This window comes from Hippocampus zosterae, chromosome 11, assembly GCF_025434085.1.
Source record: "Hippocampus zosterae strain Florida chromosome 11, ASM2543408v3, whole genome shotgun sequence".
Lineage (NCBI taxonomy): Eukaryota > Metazoa > Chordata > Actinopteri > Syngnathiformes > Syngnathidae > Hippocampus > Hippocampus zosterae.
In genome coordinates, this window is record NC_067461.1 from 2,439,049 (window position 1) to 2,466,597 (window position 27,549).

Here is a 27,549-nt window from a genome sequence, read left to right on the forward strand (position 1 = left end):
TTAGCCCGAAAAAAACGGCATAGTATACTAAGGCGTTTTTGGCCGAAAACAACGACCATGTATATAGTAAGGCGTTTTTGGACGAAGGGGTTTGAAACGTGGTCAGTCTCGGAATTGGGACAATAACTGAAAAGGTGTGGCATGTCATAGGCATTGAGACAAAGCCGAGAGACAGAAAATTATCTTTAATTTATTTCCAAAAACAAAACAAAAAAAGGTACAATAACGTAGACAAGACTAACCACTCCAAAACGAAAAGAAGCCGAAGCAAAAGGTCCCTGCAGCAACCCAACGCGTGCGGGTTGACTTGGGCCTTTTGGAGCCAATCAAGCCGAGTGGCACCAGCTGAACAACAACAACCAAACCAAAATGGCCGCCGCAGCAAGAGTCGGATTTTAACCGCGGTTCGGCGTTTTCCAAGTTGCCTTCGTGTTTGACATCAAGATTCTATTTCAAAGCGAATGCCAGTCCGCACGTGCCATGTTGAACCCCCACCCCCATGCTTTTTTTTGTCCATTTGTATAATAACGAGTCGCTTGGGGGCTTGGAAACCCCGCAACATTCCGCTCTCGGCTCACAAATAGATTTTCAATATGCCGCTGAAAAATTCCATTTGCATGATGCAAAGCGAGCAGTCGGTCGGCTCGTTTGCATCGAGCGCCCCGCGCGCAAAACGGACGCCGCTCGCGCTTCCGCTCACGTGACGCAACCTGATTGAGGAAGGCGCGTCCAATCGAGCTTTGCGTCGTCCACCCTCTCCCCAAGTCGTCTCCTTTTTTGGGTACGGCGTCGGCGCGCTTTCACACGTTGTGTTCGGAGAGCTCTCGGGCCTCCTTCACCAGCTCCAGGAGGCTGGACAACGCGGGCACGTCCGCAGGCTCCACGCCCATCCGCTCCATCTGAGGGAAATGCAAAAAAAAAAAACGTTTCATTTGGACGCTGCGGATTCGGTTCGACGAAATGACACGGTTTCCTGTAACATTTTGCTCTTTAAATACGCAAGATTGACCGTTTGTATTTCTTTTTTTTTTTTTTTTCGCATTTCGCGTAACATTGATGCGAACTTAGTTAGCACTGTGGTGGGCATTTCGCATCCTGTGTTAGCATGAAGCTAACAGTTTGCAACCCACCTGTTCCGCCAAGTACTCCACATCCAGAGCCAGCTGAAGGCGGATCTTGGCGTCGTCCGACGGGCCGCCGTTAGCGACGGCACCACCAACGGCAGCGGCGCCGGCGGCTCCCTTCCTGGCTTGCTTCAGTCGCTTCAGACTCTCTTCCATCTTTCGCACCGAGCTCAGAACCTCAGAAATGGTCTCGTAGTACCTAGCGCACACACGTTTGTGTACCAAGTCACGGTTAATTAATCAAAGCCTGATTTTATTTGGATTATTTCTTTTAAAAAAATATGAAGCAAAATTTCATATTTGAAAAGTTTCCGTTTTCATCATTCTTACGAGCGCAACTTCACCTCTGCGTGCATTCCGAAAGCGTGGCCGTCAGCCAACGGCGCGCCGTGGCCGCGTCCACCAGGCCCGACGAGTCGCTCAGCAGCTGATGTAACGGCCGCAAGGCGTTGTCCATGTACGCCGACGCTCTCGCGGGCACCTCCTAAGTCACGGGAAAACAAGACTACGCTCGACGGCGCACGTCGGGGGCCGGCGACTCCCGCGCGCGCGCCACAGTTCCACCCACCTTATTGGTCCTGCGGTAGAGTCGGGGCACCTCGGAGGCGCTCTTCAGGAAGCGGCAGCTGCGCTCGCTCAGGTGTTGGGTCATGCGGGAGCTGAGGGCGCAGATGCTAGCGGAGAGGCCCGCCTTGGAGTCCGCTAAGGCCTCTTTGGGGAAAACACAAAGAGAGAGGTTCCGTCGAATGGCTCGTCGGAGGAGGAGTAAAAGGATACGCCGACAACAGAATGATTGGCACTTGCCTTCCACGAGGAGAAAATTTGTGAAGCCGATGGCTTGTAGTCGCTGTCTGACCATTTCGGACACTTGCGGGAACTAAACGACGAGAGGGGAACAATTTAACATTAAAAAAAAAAAGTCTGCAGGTATGTTGACGGCTACGGGACAGTTGATTTCATTTATTTTGAACACTGAATACATTTTACAATTTGATTTATTTTATCGTGATGTCAGTCTATTTACTTTCACACACATTTTTTAAATTGAAGACCATATATACTTTTTGGGGACAATTTTATGTTTTTTTTTTTAAACAGGAAAAAAAAATCAGTCGTATGAAAATATGGCGGCGTGGTGTGTAATTCTGGTTGCATCTTTCAAAGTATATTAAATACATGAATAAATTCCAATTTTTTTTTTTTTTTTAAACCTCACGAATCCAAATTTAAACACAAACCTTATTAGGCAGAAATGACAAGATGAGACATTTTTACGCAACAGTACCGCAAAGGGAGCGTCTGTTAAGATCATCTAAATTCTCACCGTGCGCGTGTACAAAATATACGTTCATATTATTAAACGGCGGCGGCCCGGTAGTCCAGTGGTTAGCACGTGGGCTTCACAGTGCAGAGGTACCGGGTTCAATTCCAGCTCCGGCCTCCCTGTGTGGAGTTTGCATGTTCTCCCCGGGCCTGCGTGGGTTTTCTCCGGGTGCTCCGGTTTCCTCCCACATTCCAAAAAAACATGCGTGGCAGGCTAATTGAACACTCTAAATTGTCCCTAGGTGTGAGTGTGAGCGTGGATGGTTGTTCGTCTATGTGTGCCCTGCGATTGGTTGGCAACCGATTCAGGGTGTCCCCCGCCTACTGCCCGGAGACGGCTGGGGTAGGCTCCAGCACCCCCCGCGACCCTAGTGAGGATCAAGCGGCTCGGAAGATGAATGAATGAATGAATGAATGATTAAACGGCCTAAAAAAAAAAAGTGCGACTAGCACAACAGCAACGATGGAAAACTAGTCACGAAACTGCTAAAAGGGAGCTTGAATTTGACCACGGCTCCGGTTTTGGGTCTTGTTGGACCACGCAGGTGTCCCTAATGAAGTGACCGACGCTAACCTCGTCGCCGTCGTCGCGCTTACCTGCTCCTGCAATTTCTGGACGTCGGCGGCGATGTGGACCAGCTGTTTGGTGGACAGCGAGGCGGGACTCCCGCTCTCGCTGCCCGTCTCCTCGACGGACGTCCTGCTGGAGGTGGACGACGCCGAGCTGGGGAGGGGCCTGCTGGGCTCTTTGCTCGCCTCGGGCGCAGTGGTCTTGCTCAGCGCCTGCTCGCAAAGCCAAAACATCAACAAGTCTTTGCGATGGCCATCCATGCCCCCCCCACACCACAATCAAACCCCGACCTCGTTCAGGAAGGTGGCGTATCGCGAGTAGAGCTGCAGCGTGAGCTTCCAGAAGCGATGAGCCAGCGGCGGCAGGTAGACTTGGTCGGACCAGCAGCGCACCAGGCAAGACCACAACGACGCCGTCGCCTGCAGGTGGTACGCGCCGCCGGCTGGGGCCGATGCGCGCACAAAACGCGTCCGAGTGTTATTTGCCGATACGCAGAAAGAAAATCTCAGGATGCGGCGTCTTCGAAACGGGTTAAATACTCGAAAGTGCGTTTAAATACTTTTTAAATCACGCGAGAAAAATACAATAAAATCATTGCGAACAAAATCGGCTGATTTGTTGTTGGGGTTTTTTTTCGATTCTGTTCTGACATCCAAAATGAGAGCCAAAAAAAAAAAAAAAAAAAAAAAGGGATGTAAGGCAGGCATGTCCAAAGTCCGGCCCGCGGGCCAAATCCGGCCCGCGGTCGAATTTCATCCGGCCCTCGGCCCACGTCATAAAATCAGTGCCGTCTGGCCCGCAGGTTGGGCGCAATGGAACACGTGTTGCATTGACTGAGGTCTCGTAGACTGGTGAGTGATGTTTCATAGAGTACTGCTTCCCTCTAGTGGCTAAATGAGTAATAGCATTCACTAAATGAGTAATAGCATTTAGACACTAGAGGGCATCACTCACGAGTTAACAAGACATCACTCCGTGTTTAGATTGACTGATATGTCATATTTCAAATTCCTGTTTCAAATGAACCAAAAGAAATTCTTAAGATTGTTGAAATTAAAATAAAAATGGAAATGTGAAACAGACTGGCTTACTCAAATTTGTTGAACAATATTGTTGTTCAATGTAAAGAATGTCAGCCAAGGTCGGCCACCCACATTTTACCACATAAAATCTGGCCCCCTTGGCAAAAAGTTTGGACACCCCTGATGTAAGGGAATCCAAGGCACGCACCCGGCGCCGCCCGCAAGCCGTCACTGAAGGCGTTCTCCAAGCTTCCCGCTATCTCCTTGTACCTGCAAAAGCATTCCGAGGAGCAAAGCTCAGAAAAAACGAAAATCTCAAGCGGCCACGGCAAACGCTTTGCGCCAGGCGGTTACCTCAGCTGAAAGTAGACGGGCAGGTTCCATTTATTGCGGAAGGCCGCGTACGACGGGTGCGCTCGGAGTCGCTTCACGCAGGCCTGCGAGCTGCACTGGCGCTCAAAGCGCCGCACGAACTCGGTGCTGGCGCAGTAACGCTAAGAAACGAACAACGGCGAGGTGAGGAGGGGCAAACCGGCGGCAAAACGGGACGCCGTTTGTACCTGGTAGAAAATGTCGGGGTTTCCCGGGTTGAAGAGGTAAGACAGCCGCTCCTCGATGCCTTTCACCATCTCGGGCCACACCGAGTTGACCAGGAAGTCGTAGCCGGGAACAATGTCGGCTTTGTCGCTGAGGAGAAGAAGGAACGTCGGGTCGTAGTTGTTGAGTGTGATATTTAACCCAATTATTCAGTCAATTAAAAAAAATATTTGGCATGTTTAACCCTTGTGTGCTCCAAATTAAAAAGGCCTTAAGTTACGCATTTTACAATTTTTGTAATGATGTGTTTTGTGTTATAAAAACATTCTTTTTTTTTTTTTCAAACACTCAAAATGCCAGCCAGGCTGACAAAGACAAAATCATCCAGCAGCTTGGTGACAACAGCGATAGAGTATAAGGCGCGCCTTGGAGATTCATTCAATTTTAACCCTTGTGTGCTCCAAATTAAAAAGGCCTTAAGTTACGCATTTTACAATTTTTGTAATGATGTATTTTGTGTTAGAAAAACATTCTTTTTTTTTCAAACACTCAAAATGTTCAAAGGCATCTGTGCTATCCATACATATATAGTTTTGATTAGTTCTTTAGGATTTTTTATTCTTTATTTTTTGCAAAAGGGGAAAAAAAAATTGTGTCTGGAGGTCCCAACCAAGCCCTACTAACAATCCCGACCGGACGTGTTCATGTAAAGTTGCAAAATTGAAATGACCTCAACCCAACAATGTGGCATGCATACGTCTGTCCAAGCGAAAACAAAACGATTGACGTAAAAATCGCGTGAAATGCATGTTTACACATTAGGTTTACGATGCATTCAAAAATCTGAATTATAATGGGTCTCTATGGTGCAAAATATGTAAATTGTGAAGATTAAGGTATCAAAACGTTTTTTTTTATTATTGCTGCAATGCCTGAGAATTATCAGCCGGTGACGTCATGAAATTTAGGCCATTTTAGAACCCCTCCCTAAGTTTCAGCTCTCTCGTGTTTTTCTGAATGCCTTTGCCTTTGATTCAAAGACATCATTTTACATTTAACGCAAGCGGTGCACTACGAGGGTTAAACATGCACGTATTTGAGGTGCAGATCTTAGTATTTAGTTTGTGAAGGGCTTTTCAAAAAAACTCAAATTTTCAACTATATTATGATATTTTTGTCCACTAGGGGCCACCATCCTCAAGTTCCACTGCCGTAGCTCAGATTTTGAGTGTGTATGGCTTTCAAAGGCGGGGCCCCGGCCGGCATGGGTGAGTGACGTGGGTGTCCCGGAGCAAAAAGTGTCGACAGGACTGGCCGCTCTGCATGTTGAGCGACTCGACACGAGTTAGCGGTCGCCGTGTAGCAAATGCAGATGTTCCAAAAGCACTTCCTGTGCTCTGCGATCAAAGATTTATTTTTTTTTTCCAAGGGACGGCACATCCCGACTCACCTGGATATGGCTCCTCCGGTCACTTCTCTCAGGAGTCTGCAGTGATGAGGAACAAACTCCAGCAGCCTCGAGTACATCACCTGAAGACCGTCGGGACTGGATTTGACCACCTCCTCCACAATCACCTGCCAACCCAAGGCGGTAGGGATGACTTCTCACACACGAGCACGCACAGTTCGGGTACAGCGGTACATGTGAGAGTATTGACCTGATCCATGAAGGGCTTGACCAGAACTTGTCCCACCAGCGCCTCGGCGTCTCGCGTCTTGTCAATGGTGGCGTAGGTCCTGAGGCAGTGGCGCACCATGTCCACACTGGACGTCCGGAGTCCCTCCATGAGCAGACCCTCCAGCGACTGCTGCAGCATGGACGTGATGCCTGCGATGCGCTGCAGGGGAACCACGCAAACGTCGGAGGAGGATCTCGACAACGAGATGTTTTCGGAGGGGCTTAGATCAACAACTCACGGGTCTGACTTTGTCCAGCAGGGGCATGCCTTTGCTCTGCACGGCGTGGAACTGAAGCTGGTTGAACTCGGTGGCGATTCGCTCCAAGATCTGACCCGCTAACAAGGGGCTGAACACGGACGCAAAGGTAAGACATATGAGGTCATCAATTTAGGACACGAACGTTCCGCAAAAGATATGGAAGGGCGTGTGACACCTGTCGCTTTCCAATGAGTTGGACTCTTTGGGGTTTTGTGAGTTGAGGATTTTCTCAATCTTTTCCACCGAGCGCACCACCTGGATCAGCCTCAGGACGCAAACCTGGCGGACGAAACGGAATGCAATGGAAATAAAAAAAAAAAACGTTGAAAATCACCATCTTGAATGGTTGAACGCATCATCGCATAAGAATGTAAGGCGCCGACCTTTTTTTTCTGCAGGTCTTCCTGTTTGGACAGCTGCAGGTCTATGGCTTGTATCACTTCGCTGACGCCCGACCGAAGGCTCTGCGCAGACGACGTTCATCAACGCTCATTTAATGAGTGGTACTCCGACTACGTCTTGAACTAACACACATACCATGACCTCCTCCCGTAGCTGTCCTAGTGGCACAGAGAGCTGATTGAGGACTTTGTCCATCCCCACCTGGGACACGATAATCAAAGACATGTTTGGTGTGGCTGTGGTAGGTTCAGCAGCAATAATTCAATTCAATGTTAATCTTAGAGCGCAAATCACCCAACGGGTTTCACCACCAAATAATGCAAAGCAAAAATGACGCAATAAGTGCTCACCAGATTGGTGGAGAGGTTGACAAAGTCAGCATAGTCCTTGTTGATGAGCTCCACCATGGCTGTCTTCAGCAGCTTGTAGTAGAGCTCCAGGTCCTCTCTCATCTCCTCAAGCTGCACCTGCTTCCGACACTCGGCCACGAACTGGTCCACGTCAAAGTCATCCTGAGGACACATTAACAACAACCACTCTCGTGATGACGCCGTTTCTAGAGAAAGAGCGCATCATCACGTTTTGGCATCGGCTATCGCCGTAGCCGCTGTCTATTCGCTATTTGGCTAAAGCTAGCTAATCTACGGTCGACTAAAATAATAAAAGACGAACGCGTACCTTCATAAAAACGTCCTTGTCGAAGCATAGAGAATCGGGACCCTTTGGTAAATTCATGATAAATTTTATAAACCGGGAAGAACAGAAGCAAGAAAAAGAAGACACCTGCTAGTGTTTGCAGTTACTTCCGCCAACATGGCACAAGACCAACGAAGAAGAAAGAACCATTTTGGACGACCACAGCGCCTTGGAGAGGGCGCCGGTATGAACTGCAACGTGGTACTGCAATGACATCGTAAACCGAGAAGGGAAAATGCCTGGATTACAAAATATGGTTTAGAGAAAAAAAAACATAATGACAAAAAATCTTTTAAAAAAAACAAAACAAAGCTTTAATCTTTATGTTTCTCAACTGTCGCACATTCTGTATCGGCCGTTGACCAGACGTATCCTCTTCTGCATGCTATAAATATATATGTGCCAATTGAATCGTAAATATTGGTCTATAGCCTCTTCTCTATGTGACATTATACGAGGGAATAAATCTTACAGGGCTGTAACACTGTCGGGCAATGCAGCAAGAAAAGCTACTGCAGCTCCCAACGGGAAACGGGGTTGTAAATGACACGTTCGAGGAACACAGGGTAGCCGGAGAAAAGTGTTTTTCATATTTTTATGAGAAGCAACAAAAGTCAAATATACAAGTCGACCATTCACGACTGGGCTTCTTTGTGTTGTTGTTGTTCATCCTAAAATAATTTCACGGTATCATCATTTTTAACTCTTCATCCGTGTCACTATATGTCGCTGTACATAAATTGGCCGATTTCTTTCTGGCAGGCTGGTTGGGAATCATTGATCAAAAAAGCGTATCAATAAGTGTATGTTTCTGTGGTTTGTGCATGGACTATTTTGATTTTCACGTGGGCTGGGCCGTGGGGGCAGAAAACGTAAATTGTATGCGCTCACGTAGGGTCGTTTTCACATTTCCCAGATGATTTGACCGCACCATTAGTTTGTGCTCACCAGGGGGCGTAAACGTTCCAGAATCTTGAAGGCGGACCAGCCCCGGCTCCTCTAGGCAGGTGCTCCCGATCCATCCCCGAAGAGTGAAAGCCTTGCGGCTTCCTGCGAGATCGTGACGACTTCCGCGTAGGAGGGCGAGAGGGAGGAGGGAGCGAGTGGATCATCCGAGCACCAGCGCCGCAGCCGCCGCCGCTGCCGCAGAGGGAGCGAGATGGCGGAGTGCGGCCGGAAGGCGCTGTCCCTCCTGGAGGCGGCCCGCTCCCGCTACGAGAGCCTGCAGATATCCGACGACGTCTTCGGCGAGTCGGGAGACGACAGCAGCGACAACCCGTTCTACAGCACCTCCGGAGACTCGGACTCGGACAACTACACAGCCGAGGCGGGCGATGAGGAACACCTCCACCACCACCACCACCACCACCAACACCATCATCAGCATCATCATGCGCACCACTTCCACCCCCATCGCCAGAGACGCGCCGACAGAGAGAGCTCCCACGGCGGGGGAGCGGGGGGAGGCAGCCCCGGCCCGCCCGGCGCTCTGTCCCGGAGCCAAGCCGAGGAGGAGGGCTGGACGGAGAGCCTGCAGGATGTCACCGTGCCGCCGTTTAAAGGCTCTTACGGTGAGGGGGGGATGAGGAAGGTCACTTGTCACTCGAACCGCTATCACGTTTTATGACGGAAACTGGAGCTCGTTTGACATTACGCGGCGCGCGCGCGCGTGTGTGTGTGTGTGTGTGTGTGTGTGCGTGTTGGAAGGGTGGGGGAAGATGACATTGCATCATTAATTTCTCCTTTGACGCTGTGATACTTATGTTGTTGCATGCCCGCTGTGTGCCCCCCCCCCCACCCCTTTTCTGGCATATGCAATCATACATTGCATGAAATAGAAATAAATAGAACACGGGCTGGTGTAGTGCAGCAGTGTCAAATAATGAAGAGGCGATGCGAATATTTTGGCATCTGTTGTAAGAACTTCACCACACTGATGATTTAATGCAGATGTGACATTTTTTAAATAAGGCGCGTTTCCATTTTGTCTTCATCCAATTGATCTTTTCTCATTGTACATTTGTGGGTGGGCCTCGTGGTGCTGACATTCAGGTTTCAAATCTCCCGATTGCTAGTGGTTTTTTTCACCCATGGGGACTCCGGCTTCCTCCCGTATAATAAAAATACACATGCAGGTTCATTGAAGATTATAAAGTTACTCTATGTGGGAATTTGCTTGCCTCTATGTGCCCTGGGATTGTCCGGCGACCATTCTAGGATTAGCGCAAAAAAATAAATAAATTGCGCTATAGCAAGGGTTCACTGGAACATTCAAAGTATGCGATGGACTGGCATCCAGTCCTTAAATCAGCCACGACGGGTTCCATCTCACCTGATAGCGACCCTTATGGGGACAAATCGCTCAAGACAAGACGTGTACGGCTCGCTGGATATTCAAAGTTATCCAGGGCGCTTTGCATCCTGCTCTTGTTTGCCCGACGGAGACGCAAGCAGGTGCGTGCGCCGTTTTTGCGCCGCCTCGGTTGTGTATTTGCACAACCAGGCGGAGGCGCGCATCCACCCGGATTCCTTAGTTGGATGCAGCCAACGCAGTAGTGCAAAAACCACAAATGAACAAGGCGTGTGCTTATCACGCCTTCGGAGCGAACGTTTTTTTGGTTTGTTTTTTTCATTCATTCATCTTCCGAGCCGCTTGATCCTCACTAGGGTCGCGGGGGGTGCTGGAGCCTATCCCAGCTGTCTCCGGGCAGTAGGCGGGGGACACCCTGAATCGGTTGCCAGCCAATCGCAGGGCACACAGAAATGAACAACCATTCGCACTCAAACCTAGGGACAATTTAGAGTGTTCAATCAGCCTGCCATGCATGTTTTTGGAATGTGGGAGGAAACCGGAGCACCCGGAGAAAACCCACGCAGGCCCGGGGAGAACATGCAAACTCCACACAGGGAGGCCGGAGCTGGAATCGAACCCGGTACCTCTGCACTGTGAAGCCCACGTGCTAACTACCGGGCCGCCCTGTTTGTTTTTTTCCTCCATGAATTTCTCCTGCAGCTGAAGTGAGCCCGGAGCATCCCCGCCTCGTCATTTTCATCATCCGACTGGCATCGATTTGTGACAGCCCCACCGCCACAGGAGCTTTCGCTCCGTGTATATAAATCAAATAGCCAGAAATCAAGTCGGCCTCTCTTTAAAAACTCCATGCGGTTCCCACTTGGTGGCATGGAAGCGACAGTTTGAAAGCGTTCCAGGTTTTCTTAGTCCAGCTGTCGTTTTTTTTCCCCCCCCCCTTATCTGGATCTCAGGCATGTGCGAGGCCGAGAAAGGAGGTCCAAGATTATAAAAGGGGACGTAACCGCTGGATGGTGGTGATGTCGGGCATTTCAAACCCGGAGTATTCATTTGCTTTTAAGAGATTACGGCCGGCCTCCATATGGCATCTTTTGACGGTCGTCTGTCGGTTATGCAACGTGTTGCGACGAGTAATGTAAAAATTTTTTTTTTTGTTGCTTAGCCTCACGTAAAATCATTTCATTATCTTCCTCCGCTTATACTGCTCTCGACTCGTTCAAGCCAAAAGGAAGAAAATGCGTCGATGAGTCCTAATTCTGGGCGGCCCGCTAGTCCAGTGGTTAGCACGTCGGCTTCACAGTGCAGAGGTACCGGGTTCGATTCCAGCTGCGGCCTCCCTGTGTGGAGTTTGCATGTTCTCCCCCGGGCCTGTGTGGGTTTTCTCCGGGTGCTCCGGTTTCCTCCCACATTCCAAAAACATGCATGGCAGGCTGATTGGACGCTCTAAATTGTCCCGAGGTGTGAGTGTGAGTGCGAATGGTTGTTCATTTCTGTGTGCCCTGCGATTGGCTGGCAACCGATTCAGGTTCTCCCCGGGCCTGCGTGGGTTTTCTCCGGGTGCTCCGGTTTCCTCCCACATTCCAAAAAACATGCGTGGCAGGCTGATTGAACACTCTAAATTGTCCCTAGGTGTGAGTGTCAGTGCGAATGGTTGTTCGTTTCTGTGTGCCCTGCGATTGGCTGGCAACCGATTCAGGGTGTCCCCCGCCTACTGCCCAGAGACAGCTGGGATAGGCTCCAGCACCCCCCCCCCCCCCCCGCGACCCTAGTGAGGATCAAGCGGCTCGGAAGATGAGTCCTAATTCTCCTTTGGCTGAATCCGACTCGCAGCCTTCCGAGTCGAATGGAGCGCAAATGCAAAAGGATCGGTTTTTGGTGCTTACGCTCTGTTGTTTGCTGGGCAAAGTCACACTCGGTCTTCTCCCCAACGTGTCGTTTTGCAGGCCCCGCCCAGAAGATGCCGCCAAGCGCCAGCGCTGTGGACTTCTTCCAGCTCTTCGTCCCGGACAACTGCATCCAAAACATGGTGACGCAGACCAACATGTACGCCAAGAAGTTCCAGGAGCGCTTCGGCTCGGACGAGGGCTGGCGTCCCGTCACGGCCCAGGAGATGAAGGCCTTCCTGGGCTTCGTCACCTCCACCAGCGTGCACCACTGCGAGTCGGTGCTGAGCATCTGGAGCTCGGGCTTTTTCGGCAACCGCAGCATCGCGCTCAAGATGAGTCAGGCGCGCTTCGAGAAGATCCTCAAGTACTTCCACATCGTGGCCTTCAGGCCCTCGCAGGGAAGCAACCAGGGCCTGTACAAGATCCAGCCCTTCCTGGACTCGCTGCAGCAGGCTTTCAGCTGCACCTTCAAGCCTTCGCAGACCCAGGTGAGTGCGCACCGGTCGTTCACGTTCGACTTTATTCAGTCCTATGGGCAGTCGCGCGTTCACATTCGCACGAGTATTTGTTGCGCGGCAGAATTCAAAAGTTGCTCCGACAATTTTGCGCTTGTTCCTCGGCAACTCGGGGCAGAGGGCTCACTGCCCCCCGCAGAGAGACGACAAAGGACAAGGAGAGGCGGCGGGAGCACGTCAGACAGATTCCGTCACTTCGCAAACGAAACCGAAATTGGATTTAGAACCACGGAAAAATCTTTTGGGCCACAGCGCCATCTGCTGGATGTGGTGACCGAAGTCAGTGTGTAAATGAGCTTCAAATCACACAATTTGGAACATCCCTGGATAAGAACATCTCACAAAATTGATATCAGAGACTCCGGCAGGTCTCATGAGATTTTGGGTCAAATAATTATTCATTCATTCATTCATTCATTCATCTTCCTAACCGCTTGATCCTCACTAGGGTCGCGGGGGGGTGCTGGAGCCTATCCCAGCTGTCTTCGAGCAGTAGGCGGGGAACACCCCGAATCCAGCCAATCGCAGGGCACACAGAAACGAACAACCATTCGCACTCACACTCACACCTAGGGACAATTTAGAGTGTTCAATCAGCCTGCCACGCATATTTTTGGAATATGGGAGGAAACCGCAGCACCCGGAGAAAACCCACGCAGGCCCGGGGAGAACCTGAATCGGTTGCCAGCCAATCGCAGGGTACACAAAAACGAACAACCATCCGCACTCACACCTAGGGACAATTTAGAGTGTTCAATCAGCCTGCCACGCATGTTTTTGAGGAAACCGGAGCACCCGGAGAAAACCCACGCAGGCCCGGGGAGAACCTGAATCGGTTGCCAGCCAATCGCAGGGCACACAGAAACGAACAACCATTCGCACTCACACCTAGGGACAATTTAGAGTGTTCAATCAGCCTGCCACGCATATTTTTGGAATGTGGGAGGAAACCGGAGCACCCGGAGAAAACCCACGCAGGCCCGGGGAGAATATGCAAACTCCACACAGGGAGGCCGGAGCTGGAATCGAACCCTGTACCTCTGCACTGTGAAGCCGACGTGCTAACCACTGGACTACCGGGCCGCCCAAATAATTATTCTTCAAAAATATATCTAAACTATTTTCAGGCTTTTTTTTTGGCCTCCAAACATGGTGAACCATTGTGGGCAAAGATTAACTTTAAAAAAAAAAAGGGGGGGGGGGATGATAAAGAATCGCAGTTGAGAAGCAAACGAAAGTCGTCTTCTTTGGAGCAAAGCAGTTATGTTTAAAGAACGTTTTATGTCTCGCTCTTCTTATTTCTACACATGAGCTGAGAAAATGAAATTGCCCTTTGCACTTCCTGTTAAGAGATAACGTAAAGAAACGTGCTCTTGATTGAGGTCGGCCCAGGCGAGTCCCCCGCAAGCAAGGAACGTCGATCCGAGCACAGTCTGCATGCACATCGTGTGTGTGTGTGTGTGTGTGTGTGTGACAAGTAGAATCGCGTATCTAGGCCATCCTATTTTATCCGTAAGACGTCCATGGCAACGGGTGTCAGGGCTGTCCAAAAATCTCTCTCCGTTTCCTTCAATTTGACCCCCGAAAGCTCAAGTTTGACGTTTCCCCATTTTTAAGTTGACATTTCGCTCACATCCGATTGATGCTGTCAGAAACACGGCGGGTATTGATTTCAGAATATGTCGATGATCGGCGTGGCTCCACATTGCAGCACTCCACTGCACCACACTGAGGGGAGAGCGGTTGCTAAAAATCCCGTTGGATGGAATTGCCTTGAGATGCTGTACCTAATCTAGTGACTGGCGAATGTCATTTTGTTTTTTGTTTTTTTGCTAAAGCATTAGCATGCTGATTATTAGCGGCGTCTAATCTGAGCTAACAACGCTCAGCAAACCAGCTCGGATACTTTTGTCGTGGACAAAAAAGAGGCGGCCGACCTCAGCGGTTGCCATGGTAACCGTCACGGCAGCCCACCGCCGTCAGGACAAACATGCAGGACAGGGAGAGGGGGGGGGGGGTAGAGGGGAATTACATAACGCTCCATGTTTAGACTTGACAATCCAGCTTTTGGATGCAGCGGCGCAAGTGAGGCGCATGAACGGAAGTCATTTCATTCGATGCCTGAAGCGGGATTTTGCTTTTTGCAGGTTCTTCACGAACCCTTAATAGACGAGGACCCGGTTTTCATCAGCACCTGCACAGAACGCGAGCAGCGCAAGAGGAAGAAGAGGAAGTTCAGTCTTTGGGTTCGGCAGTGCACCTCCACCGGATTCATCTGTCAGGTCGGTGCAGATGTGTGCCCGCGACAGATTGAAAAGCAACGTGCAGATTTAATTAAAATATTTTAAAAATAATTATTAATATAATATAAATATTTAAATATTAATAAACAATTATAAATAATAATATATAAATAATAATAATAATAAATAATAATAATTATAATTAAATAATTTAAATAAATTTTAAAAATAAAAAGAAGAAGAAGAAAAACTCCAGCCCACCGATTCTTGAGAAACATCAGCGTAAACCACGTGTCAAACTCAAGGCCCGGGGGCCAAATTCGGAACTTAAAATACAACTGCACTGTACTGAAAAATCAGGATTAAAGAGGATGTGACAATCTTCAGCAAAAACTCGGCCGGCTGATGGTTACAGTACGTCCTGTTTTCATTATTTGGCTTTCAAATTTACTGTCTAAGCTACTGTGCCGCCCCCTAGTGGTCGAGAGTGCAACCAAACACAAGGCAGAGCAAAATAGTCGCAAACTGCACAAAAATAAATCAATAAATCCGCAAAAATATACCCGGGACGCGAACCCAGACCACGGGATGACGTCATTCGGCAAACACATTAAAATCCAAACTGATTATTACCAGTCGGCTGATGTGTCTGCTTTGACTTGTGCCGAAGACGAGACACGGGGAAGTAAGATGAGTTAATGGAGCCAATCGATCAGATTCCATTACCCACCACACACCACACACACACACACACACACACACACCCGCCACTTAGCAAGACGACAGGTTGTCTCGTCAGCCTAATGCAGCGTGTTTCCTCAAGAAAAGCCAAGAAGATGGGACGCCTCTCTCCCTTTTGCGTGTGCACAGATCTCGGTTCATCTGAAAGAAGGCCAAGGTGCGGACGGCCTGGCCGCCCTGAAGAACAAGCCTCAGCTGCACAGTCTGGTGGCCAAGCAGCTGTGCCAGAACATCTCTGGCAAGAACACCATCGTCTTCACGGGGCCGTCCATCACGAGTCTTGGCCTCTTCAGCGAGTTCAGCAAGCAAGGTGAGTCACTCGGCGCTCTAATGGGGTTCTGCGACTGCGCTGCGCCATTTTAATGTAGCCCATCCGATGCGATACATGGAATATTCATTCAGATATCAAAGAAAGGAACCAACAAAAGTGCCGATATACCAGACATTTAATTAAAGAAGCATTCAATTGATATAATACATAATAAATATCAATTTTTCGATTCGCGGGGGGTTGCCAGAGCCTATCCCAGCCGTCTTCGGGCAGTAGCCGAGGACACCCTGAACCGGTTGCCGGCCAATCACAGGGCACACAGAAACGAACAACCATCCGCGCTCACACTCACACCTAGGGACAATTTGGAGTGTTCAACCTGCCTCCCACGCATGTTTTGGGAATGTGGGAGGAAACCGGAGCACCCGGAGAAAACCCACGCAGGCCCGGGGAGAACATGCAAACTCCACACAGGGAGGCCGGAGCTGGAATCGAACCCGGTACCTCTGCACTGTGAAGCCGACGTGCTAACCACTGGACTACCGGGCCACTCAACTGATATAATGCATAATAAATATCCATTTTCCCATCCGCTTTATCCTCACTAGGGTCGCGGGGGGTGCTGGAGCTTATCCCAGCTGTCTCCGGCCAGTAGGCGGGGGACACCCTGAATCGGTCGCCAGCCAATCGCAGGGCACACAGAGACAAACAACCATCCGCGCTCACACTCACACTTTAGGGACAATTTGGAGTGTTCAACCCGCCTGCCATGCATGTTTTTGGAATGTGGGAGGAAAGCGCAGTACCCGGAGAAAACCCACATAGGCCCGGGGGAGAACATGCAAACTCCACACATAATCCCAGTTTCCACAAAATGGCAAGAAATGGAAGAGTCAAGTAGAAAACAGGATCAATGACGGCAAGAAATTCCCCCGTCAGTATCGTCCGCTTTAAAAAAGAAAATCTTCAGTGATTTGAACAATTCTACAAGGAATTTCAAACCCGTAGTTAAAAAATATTTGACAAAACATGTCGGCGATGTTCACCGTCACCATTGCGGAATCTAATTTGGTGCGCAACAGCAAATGTGGGCCAGTGTGCCGCTCAGATAAGATTAGAATCAAGCGATTCGGCACAAAGGAAGAAAACCCCCTTCAGTGAGCTGCGTGGCCATTTTTTGCTTCGCACACACACAAAAAAAAACCCCTCAATTTGGCCGAGCTGCGGACTCGAGATAAATCAAAGCCGCAAGACTATTTTGTCATCATAAAGAGAGCCGACAAAAGATAAGATAAGATAAGAAACCCTTTATTAGTCTCGCAATGGAGAAATTCCCAATTCACAGCAGCAAAGTTATGAAAGGAAAAAGTAGAACGACAAAATATAGGAGCTGCTGGAAAGGCAGCCACTCTCGCGGCGCCATTTTGAAGTCAAAATAACAAAAATAACACAACACACACAGACAGTCGTGCAATCTTCACCACATTTCTGCATACACTTTGTTGTCTGAAGCAGTTCTAGATGAAAGAGGAGAGGATCAAAGTGTCCTTTCACCAGTGGATCAGAGACATCATGCTGAAAATGTGCACACGTCTGCTACAAGCTAAGTTTTGAAAGCAAACACGAAGCTGTAGCGTCCATTGTCGAAAAGAGATTAGTTCACTTCTCCTGTCCCACGTAATCCGCTTCAAACTCCAAGCCGCGACTCCCAGCTCCAAATCCGCATCGGCACTCCGCGCCAACGCTCCTTTCTTCTCATCGTCAAAAGCTCAACTTCAATGCTCGTTTGGCCGTTACACCGCGACTTGATCAGGCTGCATGAACGAGGCCGACACACCGAAATGACGGGGGTGGGGGGGTGAAGCAAAGCAGAACTTTTCCGGCTCGCGTCAGTGTTTCTTGTGTCACCCCGTGCAGACATTTTTTGCTGCGGTCTGCTGAGCACCAGGAAGAGCGACTGCACGGGCCTGCCTCAGAGCTTGCTGGTGTGCAGCTCGACGCCGGCGCAGCGCGGCCAGTGGCGGGTGATGATGCGAGGCAGCATGTCGCTCATCAGCTGGTACAACAAGGGCCACTTCAGGTTCCTCACCAACGCCTACTCGCCCACTAAACAAGGTAAGGCTTCTTCTCCACTTGGGGAGACGGCGGTATCCGTGACTTACGGAAACGCCTTTGATTTGCGCAAACGCCAATTGCGGTGATGTTGGGGTAAATTGGGGGCAACCCTTGTCAGTTAACACATTTCGTCTACGGACGGGACTTGACCCCCCACTAACTCCTCAGAGGTGGATTGAGGCCACTGTGGTCTGACGAGTCCGCATCGTGTCCTCTGAGGAAACAGACCATCCAGAGTTTTGTGAACATCGAGGTCAAAGGTCAGCATCTGTGATGGTATCGGGGTGCGTTAGAACCCGTGGCAAGGGTCATTTGCACAACTTTGAAGGCACCATTCATGCTGAAAGGTAGATGAGATGATGAATGTTTTTCAGGGACATCCCCTCCTTGGGGCGGCCCGGTAGTCCAGTGGTTAGCACGTCGGCTTCACAGTGCAGAGGTACCGGGTTCGATTCCAGCTCCGGCCTCCCTGTGTGGAGTTTGCATGTTCTCCCCGGGCCTGCGTGGGTTTTCTCCGGGTGCTCCGGTTTCCTCCCACATTCCAAAAATATGCATGGCAGGCTGATTGGACGCTCCAAAGTGTCCCTCGGTGCGAGTGTGAGCGCGGATGGTTGTTCGTCTCTGTGTGCCCTGCGATTGGCTGGCAACCGATTCAGGGCGTCCCCCGCCTACTGCCCGGAGACGGCTGGGATGGGCTCCGGCACCCCCCGCGACCCTAGTGAGGATCAAGCGGTTAGGAAGATGAATGAATGAATCCCCTCCTTGTTTTAGCGAGACGATACCAAGCCACATTCTGAATGTGTTACAATAACACCGCTTCAGAGTGAAAGAGTGCTCGACTTGCCTGCCAGCAGTCCAGACCTGTCGACCATTGAAAATGTGCGGCGCATTGTGAAGCGTAAAATGCAGCGAGGGAGATGCTAAATTATTGTACTGCGTTTTTGTTGTGCTGTACACACCCTCCCGACTTGATCGGAATTAGGATTTGTACAGTCTATCGATTTTCACCATTGCCGGGGGCCACAAAAACTTTTATTTGTGTCAGGTTTGATCATCAAGAGAAAAAGCGGCGAGGTTCCGTGTCCCTTGGCGGTGGAGGCCTTCGCCGCGCATCTCAGCTACATCTGCAAATACGACGACAAATTCAGCAAGTATGCCAGCCCGGTTGCAAAATACGTTCTTGGCGCGTTGGATAATATTCCTTTCTGGAGCATCGTGGCTCTCACGTCGATTAACTTTGGGGCTGCGTGTGGTCCCATGCGTGCCGCCAGGTACTTCATCTTCCACAAGCCCAACAAAACGTGGCAGCAGGTCTTCTGGCTGACTATCAGCATCGCCATCAACAACGCCTACGTCCTCTACAAGATGTCCGACGCGTACGCCGCCAAGCGCTACAGCCGAGCGCAGTTCGGAGAGAGACTGGTGAAGGAGCTGCTGGACGTGGACGACGACTCGCCCACGCCGTGAGGAGATGGGGAGGGGTGCGGGGGGGTACACACCCGACACCCACAATCGCATTTACATTGCCACACACTTCCTCCCGCCTGTACACTGTGTGTGTGTGTGTGTGTGTGTCACGATACTCAAGCAGTGCCAACTCGTACCCAGGTCCTTATCCGTTGTACTGTAAATAGAATGCGCAACATCACTTCAGAAGTGGGGGGGGGGGTCGCGGGATGGGGCGGAAGGTTGGACACCAGTAAGGTTTGTCTGAACATGAGATCAAGGGCGTGTTGAGCCCCCCCGGTACTTTCCCATTTTTGATCATTAAATGCGGACGACACTAAAAATCATCGTTTCTCATTTTTTATTCAAACCATTCGAACTACAAAAATCAGGATAAATTTGGGAACCTTTTTTTTCCCCGCTTTTTCCCACAATTCCACATTTTCCAACTTCAAAAAAAAACAACATTCTTACCTTTTGGCTTGGGGGGGCGGGGATGTTGTTGTTTCTGTATGGCTCCATTGCTTGAAAGTGGCTCTGGATCTTCACCCAGCTTAGAAGATCTTGTCATGAGCTGGAGAAAGTGCAGAAACCGGGTTACTTACAGACGGCAGTTTGAGAAACGGGCAGGTAAAAACGTTAATTTCACACGCTGTCGGTGGGCAGACGGTGTTACATTTAAAAATGACATTTTCCATAACACGTCACCGTTTAAATATGATCACGTGTTGTGAAAATGGTTCCAGGAAAGGTTGTAACTAATTTTTTGCACTCACGCTTCCAAAAACAACAAAGTGGATGTTATCGTTGACAATGAAAGATTGTGTACATATAGATGTAAGAAATTCAGCCAATCAATTAGTCCCAGTACTTTACGTGTGTTTCTATTTTGTTTACGCAGACTCAAGAATGTCATTTTTATTTTTGAATCACTGTTGCAAGGTAACATTGTCCTCACTTATGTGTGTGCGCGTGAATGTGTGTGTGAGAACTATGAAAATGTCCCGTACTCACTTTCAGTAACCTTCACGTCAATGTTAAGACACCGGGCCACATACACAAAAGTTCAGATTCAACAAACTGTGTGTAATAACATGTCTGTTGACTAACACGCTGTTGCGGTTTCACTGGGCTGAAATCCGCACGGTCACACCCGGAATCGGCAACACCTTAATATCAAAGCGCTTGTGTTAGCATTAGCATTAGCACTAACGTAAATCTTTGCGACCCGATACTTGGCGTATTTTGTCTCTTGTCGTTTACTGTGTGTACGTTTACCATTCACTGCGGCTCAACAGAAACAAACATTTGTTGTTAATCCTTTTAACCCGTCAAAAACGTGAAGCATTCGAAACAAATACATTCTAAATATTAAGATAGGTTAATGTGGGGAGAAATGTCTTGAGAGTCTAACTTGCCGACATCATCTAGGGCCAGTTTACTGGTTCTGTGAGGATAAAATGTCATCTGGTTGAAGAAGCGTGACATTATTGAGTCGAAAGCTGCCAGCGCAGTACAGCCGAAACGCTAGCAAATGAATAAGAATAGACTTGTGGGAATAAAATGACAATATTTCATGGAACAAAAGTGACAATTTAGGTTGAAAATGGAGGTCAGTGCTTCCGACTGCTCCTTATGAGAACCCGTATCATCCCATTTTTGAAATCATCTACCGTGTTTGAGTTCCGAACTAGTGGCTGAAAAAAAAAAATGGGACTCATTCCTTTCCCATAGCACCTCTTCTTTTTGATTTGCGCCCCATTCAAACTCAACGAATGCGTGGGACGAAATGTGCTCGGCGCCCGCAGTTTAATATCCTTAACTTAAAGAGTCACAAAATGATGACGAAATAACTCGCCCTAGTCGTGCGGCATGAGATGCTGTCCACGTGATGTGAAAATGTGTGTGCGTTTTATCTGTGCAGTGCTTTAACTAACGGGTCCGCCGAGTCAGTAGAGATGTGTAATAAATGGATCCGATGATGAAATAAGGGTGAGCTCAGGGCGCCGTGGCTAACTAACCGCACTCTACATGTGACATTATTAAGAGGAGACTAACACACATACACTTGATGGACTTGTTTATCTCCTAAACGGGTGCTATCAGTATCAAGTAGACTTCAATGTTATGAAATCTTAGCAGCCACATAATAAAGGTGAAAAATATAATAACATGGTAAAAGATGATTCAAAGGGAAAAAAAACAAAAACATTTTTTTCCCATCATGCAACTGATGAGCCCCACTGACATGAGTGTGTGTGTGAGTGTGTGCGCGCGCATGTATTGTTGACACTGGGTTGAAATGTGTACAATAACTGGACCAAATAAATTTCAGAAATGTGTGTGGTGATGAGTTGTACGAGGCTCTTGTGTCGCCGTCTTCTTTTTTTAAAAAAAAAAGTATTACGCATTTTCATTTCAACAAGCTCATATTGCAGTTGGTGAAGATCTGAAATCTATCGATCATAGGAAAAAAACATTTTGAAGGAGTTTTACCCCCTCCTGATTTATTTAATTAGAATCAGTCCGCTAGCTTAATGCAAACACCCAACGGCTAGCAGAAATTAGTTTGGACGCGAAAGTAAATCTAAACCTTAACACGGAACAAAACACATTCAAACAAAGCGTACGGGCAAAGGAGAATTTGAACAATTATACTATTATATTAACACCAAAAAATTCAAACAAATCATAAAAGTGAGTAGCAAAAGTCCACTAGCTCGATGCTAACATATAAAGTGAACACATGAACATTCAGTCTTCGGCATTCGGAAATTCATTTATTTCAAGTTGTTCTTTCTTTTTTCTTTTTTCATTTATACACAGGTGGATGACAATGAATGAACCGTTCAAGTTCAATTTATAGTTATACTAAACTCAAATGAATGAAATGTATTTCAGAGCTGTACATTTTACGAAGAGCAAATGTAATGCACAACATGACCAGCAGATGGCAGAAGGTTACAGGCCGTAATTATTAGGACCACTTGCACGTTCTAGGAAGGAGCTTCAACGGCAATAGCTGCTCAACACAACATGGCTACAGGGGAGGGAAGTCACAAATGCTGAGTCATTTTACTTGACTTTTATTCGTTTTTCATCATACGGCGGTCAACTTGTGCGAACACGAAAATATCCCTTCGAGCACTGCAGTTAGAAAAAGGCTTTACGAAGGCCACTGTTGGAGCGGCATGCATGCGTGATATCATTCAACTTGATGTCGTAGCTTTAGCTAAAAGATGAAAAGGGAGCTTAGTTTAATGTCGTTTAGCTTTGCATGCGCAATATTAATTAATATGTAATATGTATGTAGGTGTAAATAGTTTGAGGACAGACGGGCAAACTGTGCCTAATGTTACAATGGCTTCCAATATTTATTAAATATACTTTTTAATGAATAAAACATTGTTTTGTACCAACACTCGAGCCGACTATGTTGCTGTACTTTAACGCTCTTGAATTATGGTCGTTTGGGCGTAAATAGTTCAAGTGTTTCAATACTTCCCTTTGTATCGTGTACATTAAAAAGCAACGGGGAAAGACATTCGTCATAACAGGTTTCCTCTTTAAGAGATTAATCCTGCCAAATCACCTTTAATGGCTGACGGCAACAGAATTGGGCGTTGCCCCCGCCCACCCCCAACCCCACACACCTCCCTTCTTTCCTTTTTGTTCTTTTTTCAAACGATATCATAAAAGATTAGTCATCGAGCTGAATGAAAAGCGCGCCGGTGTTTTCATGAGACTTTCCCAACTTTACAACCGACGTCTCCACGATGTCTGGAGCCCTCCACCCAATGCGACGAACAAGTAACACGAGGTTAGCGCAAGGTTAGCCGGCTGCCCTATTGCAGCGCCGACTCCATATTTGTCGCGTCGCAAACAAACCCGAATCGAAAAAGAATACAGCGAGGATTTAACAACCGAGACGCGTATTGTTGTCGCTGGTGTTTAAAATGACACATCGCGAGTTACGTAACAGGGCGGTCATGTTGCTAAGTGCGATGGCAAATTATATCTTGCTCAATGGTGTGCAAAGGGCCTTCATTTACTTTTTGTAACACGCAGGGATTGTTTTGTTTAATGTCACATTAAATGTCCATGCCAACGCGAGAAAAGGTGGACGCGTGTCTGAATGTTTTGTAATGTAAGAGTGACAATATCGTTCATGCGCTACTGTGTATTACAGGAATATACGAAGGGTAACAACCAATTGCGTTTTGATTTTTAACGCTCTCGTGGCATCAAAGGACACAAGTATGCAGTTTTTAGAAAAGTTCTTTCCACTCAATTGTCAACCCTAATTTATTTATCTATTTATATATACTAATATATATAATAATTATATTATATAATAATTATATATAATAATATATAATATATAATTATATATTATTATATAATTATATAATATATATAATTATATTATTATATAATTATGTATAATAATTATATAATTATAATAAATATATATAATATACTAATATATATTTATTTTATTTATTTATCGTAACATTAGTTGTGCAGTTCACGTTTCATATTTTCCAATATTTTGTCTTTTTTTTTCTTTTACATTACCAGATATGTTCAAATGGATGCTCATGATCATTAAAAAAAAAATAATAAAAATTCAGGCTACGTTTTGGAGCGTGAGAAAGGACATTTCCGAAGGAAAAAAAAATTGTTATCCAAATGAGGAGAGCACGTTAAAAATACAAACAAGACAAAAAGGACCCGTATTTTTCTCCAATTTGTGTTTTTTTCGCAGCACGCTTGTAAGATCAAATATGCAGTCGGATCTGGTTTCTCCTTTTTTGTCCCCCCTGTTGTCCAAGAAAAGCCGCCAATTGTTGATGGCGTTCAATGATTAACCCCAATCAACATCTCCGTGTTTACCCTCGGCTCTTGCGACACGGGCGCACGTGGCCGCCGCACAATTGTTTTTTAAAATGTCGGACGCCCTTTTTGACATGAAATATGATTCACGATAAGATTTTTTATTTATTTATTTTTTTTTTAGCTTCCAAAGATAAGGCTCGTTTGGACCTTTGACACCGACAAGGATGCTCGTTAGACTCCTCGTCGCTGTTGTTGGACTGCACGCTTTGAGGTTTGCGTGTTTTGTGTGTGCGAGCTTTTCTCTCAAGAACATTTGAATCGTACAACTCTCGAAAAACAATTGGCACAGAAATAACCCAAATTTTAGTCACTTTGAACCAGTTGCCGGGTCAAAATAAGACTGAGCGTCACTTGAGTCAATTCGACCCAAAATTGGGTTATTCAGTTGACTGAACTTTCGGGCTTTAAACGGTTAATTTGACCTAACAATTTGCTGACTAGTGGGCGGCCCGGTAAGTCCAGTGGTTAGCACGTCGGCTTCACAGTGCAGAGGTACCGGGTTCGATTCCAGCTCCGGCCTCCCTCTGTGGAGTTTGCATGTTCTCCCCGGGCCTGCGTGGGTTTTCTCCGGGTGCTCCGGTTTCCTCCCACATTCCAAAAACATGCGTGGCAGGCTGATTGGACGCTCTAAATTGTCCCTAGGTGTGAGTGTGAGTGCAAATGGTTGTTCGTTTCTGTGTGCCCTGCGATTGGCTGGCAACCGGGCCTGTGTGGGTTTTCTCCGGGTGCTCCGGTTTCCTCCCACATTCCAAAAACATGCGTGGCAGGCTGATTGAACACTCTAAATTGTCCCTAGGTGTGAGTGTGAGCGTGGATGGTTGTTCGTCTCTGTGTGCCCTGCGATTGGCTGGCAACCGATTCAGGGTGTCCCCCGCCTACTGCCCGGAGACAGCTGGGATAGGCTCCAGCACCCCCCGCGACCCTAGTGAGGATCAAGCGGCTCGGAAGATGAATGAGTGAATGAATTTGGTGACTACCAACTCAAAGATTCGACAACTTGGGTTGATGAACTAACCCAAGCGTGTTTTTAGAGTGATTCATTTTCTGCAGTGCTTTGTCTTCATTACTGGAAACCATCCCAGTTGCCAGTCACTCACACGAATCATTCAAACACACACCCTCACCTACACGTTTACAACTGCAGGGTCAAAAATAACCCAATTTTGGTTCAAACTTGCACCAACCTGCCACTTGGGTCAATTAGACCCAACTTTTTTTGTACAAAATGTTGTTTAAAATGTTGTGTCAAATTGACCCAAGTAGTGGGCCGGTCCGTTTTTATGTGAGAGAAGCAGCAAACAAAACACACTGCCCACTGGTCCAATTAATTAATACAACTTGAATAATGGGGTCAGCCCTCCCCACCCTAAAAAAAAAACAAAACAAACTATGGACAAATTGGCAGAGGTCTGCGTTTGAAATAAGAATAGCAACGTGTGTGGAGGATGTTGGCTGCAGATGGAGCGTTTTGTCTCCCACTCAGGTCGCGTCCCCACAAGGGGAGCGGGGTCAGAAGCGTAGCCATTAGCCTATTAGCATGATGATGTTAGAGGCACTCGGGGGTGGAATGAGCGGCGTACTTCCAATTGCATGCAGCTGCCAAAGAAGAAGGGAAAGGGTGGTCACATGCATGTGTGTGTGTGTGTGTGTGTGTGTAGCGCCACATGTGGAGCAAGTGTGTAGGTGTGAAGGGATCAGGCATCGGGGGGATTCAGGCATGACATCGTCATATAACAGAATAATGTTTTATGTCATCGGAAGGAAGGGGCGGCTTGTGAGGGGGCTGAATATTTTCATTAAGTATGCACACACACACACACACACACACGCACACACACACACTTTAGAATGAAAAACTTGTGAGGACTGGCCTAAATGTCCTCACTTGTCAAAAATGTCCTCACTACGTTGGTCTTATAATCACAGTGGTCCTCACAAGAATAGTCATACAAACACACACACACACACACACACACATGCACGCACACATTATTGGAAGCCATCCGAGCTTTTCAATATCGAGGTCCATGTCCTTTCTATGACAAAAAGTAGTACGCTTTGCGGTCCTCAGAGGGTAAAACATTTCTACACACGCGTGGGACAAGTTTGGCACAGTAGCGTGACAACTACATGTAAGCGTTGGTGGCGCAAGTGCAGGGCCCAAGAAATTGTTTTTTGTTTTTTTTCCCCAAAACAAAAGAGGCCAACGAGGCACTGGGATAGAATCCAAATACTCAATGAACACAGTCGGAAAAAAGCAAAAGACACAAAAAGGAACAAACCCGGGACAAAAGCAAACATCACAAAACTGGATTAACGTGACAGTAACAACAAAACAACACAGAAAGCAAAGTGACGAGACAATGAGGCACACCTGGACGAGACACAAGTGGGTGGAGCGAGACGAGTGGTTGACGAGAACAGAAGTGGAAAAAAAAAAACCTCAAACAGGAAACGCAACCGAATCTAATTAAAACGCTTTCAACAACAACAACATGACCTTGATGTCACAACAAGTGCAGCGCTAGATATTAACCGGCAGGATTTGATGTTGCTAGTAGTAGCACGCATTTCGCGGCACTAATACAACGGTGTTTTACTAGTTTGTTGCCACGGGCACTGCCTTGCATTACTGTCGAACTATTCTGCACGCTAGTAGGACGTCTTTGGCCCACAAGTGGGACACTTAGATGATACTAGCGAGACAAAGTTGCGCGCTGGTTAGCTGCGTGCTGCTAGCAGTAGCAACTAGCAAAATGGCACTAATACAATTTTACTAGAATGTTTGTTGCCACGGGCACTGCCTTCCATTACTGTCGAGCTATTCTGCACGCTAGTAGGACATCTTTGGCACACAAGTAGGACACTTAGATGATACTAGCGAGACAAAGTTGTGCGCTGGTTAGCGGCGTGCTGCTAGCAGTAGCAACTAGCAAAATGGCACTAATACAATTTTACTAGAATGTTTGTTGCCACGGGCACTGCCTTCCATTACTGTCGGACTATTCTGCACGCTAGTAGGACGTCTTTGGCACACAAGTAGGACACTTAGATGATACTAGCGAGACAAAGTTGTGCGCTGGTTAGCTGCGTGCTGCTAGCAGTAGCAACTAGCAAAATGGCACTAATACAATTTTACTAGAATGTTTGTTGCCACGGGCACTGCGCCTTCCATTACTGTCGGACTATTCTGCACACTAGTAGGACGTCTTTGGCACACAAGTGGGACACTTAGATGATACTAGCGAGACAAAGTTGTGCGCTGGTTAGCTGCGTGCTGCTAGCAGTAGCAACTAGCAAAATATCAAACCTGTCATGACTTGTGGCATTCTGAAATTCCATTAGTTAGCAAGTGTCACTTCATTAGTGGCGCTAGTGGCTCACGGATGTCAACTAGTGCACGTCGCTCATAAAATTCCATGTTAGCGCTTGACTAAGAGGACTTAGTTCTGCGAAGATGTCCGCGAGCGCAGGACGAGCTGTAAGACGATTACACGCTTCTCCGCCAG

At 47.7% G+C, this 27,549-nt stretch overlaps 2 protein-coding genes across 2 annotated transcripts; one reads left to right on the forward strand and one right to left on the reverse strand.

The window, feature by feature from the left end:
• Nucleotides 1-170: 170 nt before the first annotated feature.
• Nucleotides 171-7,766, reverse strand: cog2 (component of oligomeric golgi complex 2). The gene is made up of 18 exons (XM_052079728.1): nt 7,596-7,766; nt 7,268-7,429; nt 7,053-7,118; nt 6,899-6,979; nt 6,691-6,794; nt 6,495-6,603; nt 6,236-6,415; nt 6,028-6,152; nt 4,601-4,727; nt 4,395-4,534; nt 4,249-4,310; nt 3,309-3,460; nt 3,045-3,230; nt 1,929-2,001; nt 1,693-1,835; nt 1,469-1,608; nt 1,131-1,323; nt 171-899 (listed from the first exon to the last, which is right to left on the reverse strand). Exons 1-18 carry the CDS (start codon nt 7,650-7,652, stop codon nt 801-803), a joined length of 2,199 nt encoding a protein of 732 aa, XP_051935688.1. The 5' UTR covers nt 7,653-7,766; the 3' UTR covers nt 171-800.
• A 733-nt stretch (nt 7,767-8,499) lies between these two features.
• On the forward strand, nt 8,500-21,491 carry pgbd5 (piggyBac transposable element derived 5). Its single transcript, XM_052079751.1, has 7 exons — nt 8,500-9,184; nt 11,868-12,298; nt 14,473-14,607; nt 15,439-15,619; nt 17,498-17,695; nt 18,741-18,846; nt 18,967-21,491. The coding sequence occupies exons 1-7, from the start codon at nt 8,773-8,775 to the stop codon at nt 19,160-19,162; spliced, it is 1,659 nt and encodes a 552-aa protein (XP_051935711.1). The 5' UTR covers nt 8,500-8,772; the 3' UTR covers nt 19,163-21,491.
• The last annotated feature ends 6,058 nt before the right edge of the window (nt 21,492-27,549 follow it).